The sequence below is a fragment of the Trachemys scripta genome, chromosome 3, assembly GCF_013100865.1.
Source record: "Trachemys scripta elegans isolate TJP31775 chromosome 3, CAS_Tse_1.0, whole genome shotgun sequence".
Classification (NCBI taxonomy): domain Eukaryota; kingdom Metazoa; phylum Chordata; order Testudines; family Emydidae; genus Trachemys; species Trachemys scripta.
This window is the reverse complement of record NC_048300.1, coordinates 121,598,946-121,611,652: the sequence shown is the minus strand read 5'-3', so window position 1 is coordinate 121,611,652 and position 12,707 is coordinate 121,598,946. Positions and strand designations below refer to the sequence as shown.

General features: G+C 38.4%; 1 protein-coding gene across 5 annotated transcripts in view; it reads right to left on the bottom strand.

Annotated features, from left to right (window-relative positions):
- Window positions 1-12,707, bottom strand: part of LOC117875030 (solute carrier family 22 member 16-like) — a 122,228-nt gene that overhangs the window by 75,554 nt on the left and 33,967 nt on the right. For 4 of the 5 annotated variants that reach the window (XM_034765878.1, XM_034765876.1, XM_034765877.1 and 1 more), the window contains 3 exons: window positions 7,303-7,779; window positions 4,008-4,125; window positions 1,300-1,849 (listed from right to left, as the gene is read on the bottom strand). In XM_034765878.1, coding sequence (XP_034621769.1) covers window positions 1,300-1,849; window positions 4,008-4,125; window positions 7,303-7,779 — 1,145 coding nt within the window. Of the gene's footprint in view, window positions 1-1,299; window positions 1,850-4,007; window positions 4,126-7,302; window positions 7,780-12,707 lie in introns of those variants that run through there. The other variant, XM_034765879.1, reaches the window with a different exon arrangement.

The window sequence follows — 12,707 nt, the reverse complement described above, 5'->3', positions numbered from 1 at the left end:
CCTTAAAAATAATTCTGATTTGCTTTTTATGAGCATTTATTTAGTCTAATGGTTAAACTGGTTTTAAAAGATATAGGCATTAGGTGAAAGATGTATTTCACCAACATTTTGGGATAAACCCACTGGTGGCAAAAATGTCAGTGGAGGGTTTACACTGGCATAAATGTGGTGGTGGGGAATAAGAAATGCACCAGGCAAAGAGGCACAAGGCAGCTGCAGCTGCCCTTATGATGTGGAGATGGGCCTGTACGGATATGTCTACACTGCAATTAAAAACCCACAGGCTGACTTGGGCTTGGGCTAAGGGGCTGTATAACTTCAGTGTAGATGTTCAGCCTCAGGCTGGAGCCCGGGCTCTTGGACCCTGCGAGGTGGGTCACAGAAGACAAAGAAAATAGTTTTGAAATTTACTAACACAGTGATTTATTTACGGTACTGTATCATAACAACATAGTTATTTTAGCAACATTAGCATCCTATTCTCAACACAACCATCAAGTTACTAACATGTAATAATACATGGCAACTTAAAATTAATTCACTAGTATTCCAATCCTTCAAAGTGCTTATGAGCACATGAATAGTCACATTGACTTTATTGGGATTACTCATATGCTTAAAGCTAGCATATGCTTAAGTCCTTTACAGGACTGGAACCTGATCCAAAGGCCACCAAACTCAATGGGAATCTTTCCAATGACCTTAAATAGACTTTAGATCAGGCCCTATATATGCTGACCAATTTTATCATGTCAAGAGAAAATTTGCAACCACATTAAATTAAAGACTACATTAAAGAAACATTGCCCCTTAGATTTAAAAAACACACTTCTAACAAACTTAAAAATTATGAGCTTAATAGTGTTACCAGTATAATCTAATATTATTATGACTAAAAAAATTAGTGAAGAAAATCTCTATTTTTCTCAGTGTTTACTTGGATAGTATTTCATCAGTTTAATAGTTTCCCCTGTACTGTTAGTCAATTTTCCCTGTTTGTGTTGTTTTTTCACAGAACCGGGCAGAGAGAAACAATTTTAAAAATAGGAAAATGTGGTTTTACAAGCACAAAAATTGGCAGGAGAAGTCAAGGATAATATAGTACCTTAACATACTCTAAGCTTGCTTTTGTAAAATAACTATATTTCAAGTTGACAAGAATTAAATATGCAATTTTAAATGGGGTTGGTGATGGTACAGGTAATTGGGGGTCAGGAAATTGACTGTTAGATCTTTAGACATTTATAAATTATAAGTTCTAGTTCTGTCATAAGCAGAATAAAATAAATAGATATTTACCTATGAGAAATAGATTTAAATATTCATTGCCTCCTAGATTGACGGAACTCAGGGAGAATACATAGTATCCTAAACTCCCAGTGAACCAAATCAGCCAGACTGTAATGGTCCTTCTTGCAATGTGCCAATTATAAAACAGATCTAAGATGCTGTGCTTCTTCGCTGTAGAAGTGTCATTATCACCTGTTCTGCATCTGACTAGATCATCTTGTTGAATTGAACACAGTTCAGAAATTTTACAAGGAGTGCTTACTTTATTCCATCTCGCCATTACATTAACTACTTTTTGTGCTTCTTCGTATCTTCCCTCTGACAGTAGCCAGAAAGGTGTCTCTGGGAGCATCCAGCAGCACAAGACAAAGGGGAGAGTTGTTACAGAAAGAAATATCTGATAGATCCACCAGGTCCTCACCAAAAATCCTACCAGTGCCACAACCATGACTCCCACAGCAAAAAAAGCATGGACGTGCATGGACGCCCATGTTCGAGCTTTAATGCCAACATATTCTGTCACATAAACAAAAACCACAACCAGATAGCCACTTGAAACCTGAGGGGGAAAAAACAGAGAAAAGCTTGTGTCTATTCCCTTTGTTTGATAACACAAAAACAGATGGCCAATACTTCCATGTTTGTTTATGTTGGATGTCTTAAGAGCCCCCTAACTTGCCCTGTATTGGCGTATGATGCACTCAGAGAGAGCAACAGTAATCCTGAAAAAAACAATCAACTTTAGGTAAAACTGATTTCAGACCTGTAAAATATCAGGTCGCGATTTTCAGAAATGACTAGTGACGTTGGATACCTCCGTTTGTGGGTAATACCTTTTTAAAAAGCCTTTAAAAATCAGGCCCCTTGAAGATGAAACAAGTTGGACACTAGAAAATTTGAAGCACCCAAAACCAATAGCCATTCTGAAAATCTTGGTCTTAGTTTTAAGCATAGTTTTAAGCATAATAACCTGCATACTACAGAACTGCATATTTCAAAATAATGATTTCCCACCCCCTGGTAAACTATCCTGTTAAGTCATAGTTGAAAGAGAATCTTCCTTACACTTTCATAGGCTCCCATAAGTTTTCTAACCATACTAATGTTCTGCATTAAAGTATTTATTTAGAGAATGTACTGATTTCTATTTCTCTGGCACATATCTAGTGTTTTAGGCATCTGAAAACATTTAAAAACACACAATTAGAAAATCTAAAGATGCTTCCCATAGAATATTTTGATTAATCAAATCTCCAGTTATAAAATCTCCAATTAATAAATTCCCATACAAAAGTGAAAAATATATATGCATTATACTTAACCATCTAAATCATTCTTTAAGATCTGATCCTGCACACAGTGAAGGTAATTGGAATGCCCCCATTGATTTCAATGGTGTCAGATTAGGGTTTTTAAGCCCCAATCCTGGAAGTGGATCCCTGTGGTCAGATACTTAGGCCTCTGCAGAGCTTCACTGACTTCAGTGGGGCTCTGTGCCCACGCAGGGTCTGCTTGTTCAATCAGAGTCTTAATCTCTAGCACTTCCATTTATAAACCCCCTCAACCTCCCTCAAACCGCATCCAATGCCCAGTGAAATCACTAGAGAGACTCCTGTTGACATCACTGGCAGTGCTTAAATTGTAGTGAAAGACGTGCTGGGGCTCAAGCAATTTTTTACATTCATAACTGATGTGGCAAGCCCAGAGGCACCAGAGATCTGAACTGCCAACCCTGGAGGTGCTGGGGCTCAGTCCTGGCAGACCCAGGCACAAATTATGCACTGATCACTGTGCACTGGAGCAGGCTCTTAAGGCCTGTGAGAAAAGATAGGCTTTGCAGCATTTCTGGCAGCGAATAAATCTAACCTCTGGCAGGCGAAGGAGGGAAGTGAATTCCAGAGTCAAGGACCCCTCTTGTTTTATGCTTTGCCAGCAACAGGTAAAGAGAATAATCTTTGATGCTTTATACTTGGGTGAATTTTTCTTTCTGACTTCTAAACTATTTTAAACCCACTTATTTCATTTTTCTCACACCATCTTTCTCAATAGTCAAAGCATTCTAAAAGCAAAGCCCACAAAACGTACACCTTTGAATATAGGGTAGCAATTTGAAATTGGTTGCTAAAAAAATTAAATATGCTGACATACACACAAGTATAGTAGAAGCTTTTAGGATGTTTATCAAGCCTATCTGTTTACACATATATTCAGCGTTTTAGATGTCGTTTAAAAGACAGAAAAGATGCACATCAAAAAAAAGGGCAACTATCCCCTATCAATGAACATAGCTGGGGTAAAACCATGACTATATTTTAACAAAAATAAAGTCTATTTCTAGTAATACACCATAAATAACAATGCAATGCAAGCTGCAATGCAGGAACCAGAGTTTGCTACTCAAACTTTGTCTCTCACCTAACTACGAGTCTAGCTGGGGTTGAGACTGTGCTAAAAGAAGCATCGTCAGCCCTTGATGAAGGAAGCACCAAATATTGCTTCATACGCACCCTTTCTGGTTAAAACAAAGAGAAAGGGCACTGAAGAGTGAAGAAGCAGTGTTCAGATTCTCACTCCTTTGCTAAAGAGAGTGTTGTGGCAACACATGGGGCTTTTAAAAACTGGAGAAGGGAAGGAATAGGGAGAAATTATGGAGGGCTTTCCTGAGGAACGTTAGGAAACTGCATTTAAAAAGAATTAGGCTGAGCATCTATACTTACCATAGCAAGGAGAAAACGTATGATCACAAAGCTGTAGTAGTCAAATGTGAATGCCACTGCAATGCCAAATAAAAACTGACCCGTGCTTGTGAACCACATTATATACCGTCTTCCCACTCTGCACAGAACAATGAAAACATCATAATTATTTCTTATTATTAACTATGTTTATTATGAGAGTGCCTGAGGGCCAACCAAGAACACGGCCCCATTGTGCTAGGCACTATACAAACACAGACACAGAGCTGTAGAGGATCCCTGACCCAAAGAGCTTATAATGAAGATGCATAAGACAGACACAAGGTGAGGGAAGGATAGAACAAACACACAGAGTGAACAATAGGGTGACATGTGATAAAAATATTGTACTAAAAAGCAACTGAAACTTTGGAAATCTTATCAATAAGAATTATAGTAAATATGAAAAGAATCACTAGTGCTGTATTTAGGGCACTGCACTACCACAGTAGCCCGAGATTTGATCTTAGCTCTGATATATTGTTCTCTAGGTGAGGGGAAAACTTTTATTTTTTCTGTACCCTAGCACTGTGACCAATTTAAAAGTAGTACTGATGAAAGGGAGCCCCACCCAAATTTCCATGACTGGAAGGAAGGTCTCCAGAGAAAAGGGCACTATGTATGTTCATATTGAGCTTTACGTTTAACTTCCGCATCTGTAATCTGCCATTTTCCACAGATTTACTCCATTCTCTCTCTCTCTCTCTCTCTTTCTTGGACATTTTATTTTAAGTAACAGCTACTGAACATGTTCCAGCACAGGTTAGCATGCAATAACTCATGCTATCTCTTGCCATCTCAAAATATAACGTGGGTTCCAATGAAAGGTTTTTTACCTTAATTCCTCCGAATTACATGAAGATAAAATATCTAATAAATAGTAATCAGATAATTCCCCGGAATTCTCTGATTTCATAAGTGCACACACAAACTCACTACCAGGAATGCCCACCTATGTTAAATGTCACATATACAATAAGTACATTAGCAGGGAAATAAAATTATGTGAAATTTTAGCTTATTATAAATATTACAAGCCAGGTCTTAAATTATGTGTCATTCCTCATTCTGAAACAAAGGTCTTTAACATAAAAGGAATCCTAAATTTGTTTGTCCGGTTTCCATATCATCTCAGGTAGAAAACATTTTGATCTACCAGAACATGCTGTATATAAACAAATAACCAGAAGAAGTCAACATCAATAAATTCAGCTGAAGAGAAAACAAACTCTAACAGAAATAAAATCTATTTATGGATTACCTCTGTCCTGTTTGGTTTAACAATGTTCATTAATAAAGAGTATGTTTCAGGTGTCGACTAGATAAGTAACAGGTCCTGTTTCATTTTTATTCTCTGATGTAGAGATGTATTATTTCTATCTTCAGCAGCAACAGCTTTTGGAGATTTGGATTTGGGGTCAGTTTTGGTTTTTTGTACATGAATTTGGTACCACATTAAAATAATACTGGAATGTGAAGTCTTACAGAACAGATATAGCCCAGACAGCTGCACTGCAAATTTCCCTACAATGCCCTGCCAATGTGCTTCAACCCTGACCTAGGGTAAGTCTACACTACAGACTTAGGTCGACCAATGTTAGGTCAATTTAGAGCCTCCACCACAGTAATTACTGCGGTGGTTCATGTCCCTCCTTCTGTCGGTAGTGTGCGTCCTCACCAGGATCACTTCCACCGACTGAAGAGGGGGGTCCCCGCTCCCAGCCAGAGTCGGGGAGCCAGGCGAGCACAGCTTGGCTGTGAGCGGGGAAACGGGGGCAGCTGGGCTGTAACTGCCCGGCTTTTTTGCCAATTTCAGGGCTCCAGCATGTAAGTATGAAGATGTAAGTATTGCAGTGTCTGCACAGACACTGCGTTTCCCTAATTACACCAGCCTAAGCCCTATGCCTCTCATGGAGCTGGCGTTATGATGTCCGTGTAGTGGGGCACTTGCATTGGCGGGAGCAAGGCTGTAGTGTGTACACTGACATAATTAGGTCAATGTAAGCTGCCTTATGTCCACTTAACTATGTAGTGAAGACCAGGCCTTGGAAGAATGGAGGAGGTAGTTGTCTTCATGCCCATTCAATCCTTTATCTCTGCCAAGATTCTCAGCAGAGATGCTAATTAGTTCTGCTGTGGTCATTCTTCTGCTGGGAACATCTGTTGACTGAAAACTGGAATGAAACTACCAACTTATTTCCTACCAGTCAAAAGCTGTCAGATAGTAATAACTTTCAGATGTAAAACTTTTTGTTGTAACTCCATAAAATACAATATGTTTATTCTCTTAAATGGATGTCTAGAGCTTGAGCTATTCCAACTGAGAATTATGTGACTATAAGGTCATTATCTGTGTCTGCATATTAACTGAAAATATTACAACTGATTTAAAGAGACACTGTCAGTTCAATTTAGGCTCTGAATTCAGGTTTTGTATTAAAGAAAGTTTTACAAAACCTTAGATTAAGAGAACCAATTCCATACTTTTATAAAATCCAACTGAAAAAATAAGCTCCTCTTTATGCATTTACATAATGTGTTGACAACTGAAATATTTCAGCATTATACTACTGCTGGAGGAAGTGAAACTGATGGCAAACTAAAGGGAAACGGATTGGTCTATTTCCTTCCTTCATACAGACTGAAATGCAAAAAAAAAGGAAAAAAAAAAAGGTAAACCAGTAATGGTGAAAAATACAGTAGATTTTTAGTTTTAGTAATACAGGACCAAATTCAAATCCCAAAGTCTTTGCATCAGTCCCATAAAGTAGTAGTAATGACAGAGGTCAGGAAATTTCTTTTTTTTTTTTAAAAATATATTATTTTTAACCTTACAGCATAGCTTTAACTATTCATCATATCCATCATAAACATTTCTCTTTTTTATTATAAATAAGATGAGGAGAATGGGTAGAGGGAAAGGGGGAACTATTACCAGGGAAACTCACTATGACCCTGATCCTACAGAAAGCTCTGCTTAGGTATAAGGTACCACACATATGGGGTAGCTTGCAGGATCAGGGCCTACATTTGATATAAAGCATGACATTTAAAAAAAAATTCTATCAACAGTTTTTGAAGTTTTCTGATAGAAAAACACAAATTATCTGTAACAGAGAAAGATAAATATAAGCTCTGTTGAAGAACACATTTGTTAATAAAACAGCAATTAGATTAAACTTCTTTTAAATTAGTATCTAATATAACAGCAAAGCATTTAGGCACATACAGAGTTATTGCACTCTTAAACTACAGTATTAAGAGGATGGCACTGTACCTGTCAGCCATATCACCAAAAATCACTGCTCCAAGCAGGACTCCAAGCATGAATGTGGGCTGAGTTAATTTTGCAAGCCATTCCCGGTGACAGACCAAATCCCATTCTGTAACAATGGTGCTCTTCCATTTTGTGTGATCATAGATATATCCGTCAGAACAAGAAAAAACAGACTTGTTGCCAGAATATTCATATGCAAGATACAAACTGCCCTCTCGCTTGGACCTGCTGCACTGATCAAGTTCCCAAATTTCTCCGTTTTCAAGCTGGACCACAATGTAATTTTTTGTTGATGTCCACAGTGTCCAAATATCCTCTATTCTTGAACTAGAGGAATTGCTGAACAGTATACTAGTCACATTTCCAGGGACACTGCATACAAATTTAGGCGTAACAGCCATGAATACGGAAGCCAAGTAATGAATGCCACATGAGATAGCTTGAAAGGCAGATGCAAAATATACACATGCTTGGAATCTGTAATGAGAAAAAAAAAGTTTATAGGGAAAAATACCTGAGAGATTTCCATACACAAAAGAAAAGGACCACCAACATTATTTAGTTGCTAATATCAATCTAGTAATTTTTTTAAAATTTGTAAAAGGAGTCATAATTAGCTATCTAGTGGTTTGTTCTGTAGTGGTTCTTCTAAATTAATTAAACCTTGCAAGAGACCAAACACCAGCAGAGTGCCACACAAGTAATGTTCTCAGTTCCCAAGAAATATCATAGTACACTTTTGTGATGGGTTCCCTCCAGGGTGCCACCTGGAACTGGGGTCCCATTGACCCTCCCCTGATCCATCAGCCTGGGCTCTCTCTTACACTGTACTGCTGTGACAAGCTGACAAGCCCTCCAGGCTCAGCCTGCACTTTCATCAGCATACATACAGGTAGGGACACACCCAACTGCAGTTACATGCAGGCAGGCTCTTTGACAGCCCCTGCATGGGAAGGCTTCAGCTAGGGCACCTCCCAGCTCCTCAGGCACACACCCCTTCTGGAGTATAAACCCAAAATTATACCGTCTTGCACTGCTCAGGGAACAGTACAGCATAAGATCATAAAATTTGCTCCCTCCGTCAATGTGGAGAGGAATATGCAACAACTTCCTACCCCTGAGTTATAATTTTCACGCACCGGTTTAGATAAAGCAAAAACAAATTTATTAACTACAAAAGTCACACACACAGAGTCTGTCTCTTTCACACACACACACAGTCTCTTTCACACTCCCCTCCCAACACATACTTGTATTATTGTTGTTCTTGGTATTTCCTGCAATGCATATATATTCTCTGTAATTTTATTCTTTCAAAGTGTTATTTTAGTGTTTTGACTGGTCTATGCATTTCATAATTTTTATTTCTCTTCCACTTAAATGTAATTCTCTGAGTAGTCTTAAAGGTGCCACAGGACCCTCTGTTGCTTTATCTGAGTAGTGAGTTCTAAAATGCCAACCTGTCCTGGCTGGAGTAATTATCCCTATGGTAACTTTTTTATTATATATATTATATCTAGGTTTTTTTGTTTCTACAGGTGACGCAAATACCTCGGTGCATATAACAAAATTTATTCCACACATGGATGGAAAAAATTAGAGAGAACATTGCCGACCACCTGACCAGGATGGTGATAGTGACTGTGAAATGCTCAGGGAGATTAGAGAGGCTATAAAAATAAAAAACTCAATAATAATGGGGGATTTCAACTATCCCCATATTGACTGGGTACACATCACCTCAGGACAGGATGCAGAGATAAAGTTTCTTGATAACTTAAATGACTGCTTCTTAGAGCAGCTAGTCCTGGAACCCACAAGAGGAGAGGCAATTCTTGATTTAGTCCTAAGTAGAGCACAGGATCTGGTCCAAGAGGTGAATATAGCTGGACTGCTTGGTAATAGTGACCGTAATATAATTAAATTTAACCTCCCTGTGGTGGGGAAAACACCACAGCAGCCCAACACTGTAGCATTTAATTTCAGAAAGGGGGACTACACAAAAATGAGGAAGGTAGTTAAACAGAAATTAAAAGGTACAGTGCTAAAAATGAAATCCCTGCAAGCTGCATGGAAACTTTTTAAAGACACCACAATAGAGATTCAACTTAAATTTATAACCCAAATTAAAAAGCATAGTAAGAGAACCAAAAAAGTGCCACCGTGGCTAAAGAACAAGAGACAAAAAGGCATCCTTTAAAAAGTGGAAGTTAAATATGAGTGAGGAAAATAGAAATAAGCATAAATTCTGGCAAATGAAGTGTAAAAACATAATTAGGAGGGCCAAAAAGGAATTTGAAGAAGAGCTAGACAAAGACTCAAAAAGTAATAGCAAAAAAAATGTTTTTAAGTACATCAGAAGCAGGAAGCCTGCTAAACAATCAGTGGGGCCACAGGACAATCGAGATGCTAAAGGAGCAGTCATGGATGATAAGACCCTTGTGGAGAAACTAAATGAATTATTTTCATTGGTCTTCATGGCTGAGGATGTGAGGGAGATTCCCAAACCTCAACCACTCTTTTTAGGTGACAAATCTGAGGAACTGTTGCAGATTGAGGTGTCATTAGAGGAGGTTTGGGAACAAATTGATAAACTAAACAGTAATAAGTCACCAGGACCAGATGGTATTCACACAAGAGTTCTGAAGGAACTCAAATGTGAAATTGCAGAACTGTACTTTGTAACCTATCACTTAAATCAACGTCTGTACCAAATGACTGAAGGATAGCTAATGTGACGGCAATTTTTAAAAAGGGCTCTAGAGGTGATCCCAGCAATTATAGGCCAGTAAGCCTGACTTCAGTACCAGGCAAACTGGTTGAAACTATAGTAAAGAACAAAATTGTCAGACACATAGATGAATATAATTTGTTGGGGAAGAATCAACATGGTTTTGTAAAGAGAAATCATGGCTCACCAATCTACTAGAATTCTTTCAGGGTGGTCAACAAGCATGTGGACAAGGGGGATCCAGTGGACATAGTGTACTTAGATTTTCAGAAAGCTTTTGACAAGGCTCCTCACCAAAGGCTCTTAAACCAAGTAAGCTACCATGGAATAAGAGGGAAGGCCCTCTCATGGATCGGTAACTGGTTAAAAGATAGGAAACAAAGGGTAGGAATAAATGGTCAGTTTTCAGAATTGAGAAAGGTAAATAGTGGTGTCCCCAGCAGTCTGTGCTGGGACCAGTCCTATTCAACATGTTCATAAATGATCTGGAAAAAAGGGATAAACAGTGAGGTGGCAAAATTTGCAGATGATACAAAATTACTCAAGATAGTTAAGTCCAAAGCAGACTGTGAAGAGCTACAAAAGGATCTCACAAAACTGGGTGACTGGGCAACAAAATGGCAGATGACATTCAATGTTGATACATTCAAAATAATGCACATTGGAAAACATAATCCCAACTATACATATAAAGTGATGGGGTCTAAATTAGCTGTTGCCACTCAAAAAAAGATCTTAGCATCCCTGTGGATAGTTCTATGAAAACATCCACTCAATGTGCAGCGGCAGTCAAAAAAGCAAACATAATGTTGGGAATCATTAAGAAAGGGCTATATAATAAGACAGACAATATAATATTGCCTCTATATAAATCCATGGTATGCCTACATCTTGAATACTGCATGCAGATGTGGTTGCCCCATCTCAAAAAAGATATATTGGAATTGGAAAAGGTACAGAAACTGGCAACAAAAATGATTAGAGAGTATGGAACACCTTCCGTATGAGGAGAGATTAATAAGACTGGGACTTTTCAGCTTGGAAAAGAGATGACTAAGGGTGGATATGATAGAGGTCTATAAAATCATGACTGGTGTGGAGAAAGTAAATAAAAAATATTATTTACTCCTTCTCCTAACACAAGAACTAGGGGTCACCAAATTAAATTAATAGGGAGCAGGTTTAAAACAAACAAAAGGAAGTATTTTTTCACACAACGCACAGTCAAGTTGTGGAAATTCTTGCCAGAGGATGTTGTGAAGGCCAAGACTATAACAGGGTTCAAAAAAGAACTAGATAAGTTCATGGAGGATAGGTCCATCAATGGCCATTAGGCAAGATGGGCAGGCTGGGAATGGGCGACAGGGGATGGATGATTACCTGTTCTGTTCATTCACCCTGGTCACCCTAGGGGAGAAGGAGCAGTGCGAGCTCAGATGAGAAATAATCACAGTAATAAAGATGTATATTCGGACATTGCAGAGGGCATGCAGCAAGTCATCGGGCATGACCCAGACAAGCAGCAAAGCCAGGTGAAGGGGAAGGAACACTGGCAGCCCTCTCAAAAAATAAGGGAGGCCAACATAAAATCTGGAGCTGCCCCCCAGACCTGCTGCTTTTATGTTTTCCTGGATGCCGTACTTAGTGAGGATCCCACGACCATCCTGCATGTGACAGTGGACACCTTGCAAGGCCCAGAGGAGGGAACCTGGCAGTAGTCACTGAATACCCAATTACACCTTTTTAGGAAGTAATCCTGCAAGTTGCTGAGCTTCCCCAACTCTCACTGAACATGATGGGCCTTAATGCTTCACAGCAAGTACTTAGCATTTCACAGAATTGGGCCCTTAAATTGTATATCTGTAGTGTTAATTTCATAACATTGTATTGCAGCCATCAATGCCTCTTTGTCTTCACTGCAATAAAAGTTTATTTTTACATTATAACTATCTCAAAGTAAAATTTTAATGGGGACAAGACACAAGTAGTTTTCACCTCGATATAGCTAGTTGAAATCAACCCTGTTTCCTCTTCCTGGGGTTGACCTTGACCAGCTTGACATTAAAAACTGGAGTGCCACATCTCCTCTAGGATTTTACACTGAGATAATTATCTTGATGTAAAAACATCTTTTTTTGCCATGAAGACATAACTTATCTACATTACATATATTTCCTTATGGTCTACATTTAATTTGACCTTTTTGCTAAGACTGCCAAAAAGGTTGTAAAAATGTTAGTACTATTTTGTACTCTGGGCACTTGTGCATCAGGAAATACACTGAAGGCCATCAATTCTTACTCTAAAGGCTTCTAAACCAGTGGTTCTCAACCAGGGATACGTGTACTCCTTGGTATGCAGAGATCTTCCAGGCTACATAAAAAGCTACAACAGGCTACATAAAAAGAACTAGTGAAGTCAGTACAAACTAAAATTTCATACAGATAATGACTTTATATTGCTCTATATACTATACATTGAAATATAAGTAAAATATTTATATGCCAATCAATTTATAATATGGTAAAAATGAGAAAGTAAGCAATTTTTCAATAATAATGTGCTGTAACACTTGTATTTCTATGTCTGATTTTGTAAGCAAATAGTTTTTAAATGAGGTAAAACTTAGGGATATGCAAGACAAGTCAGACTCCTGAAAGGGATACAGTAGTTT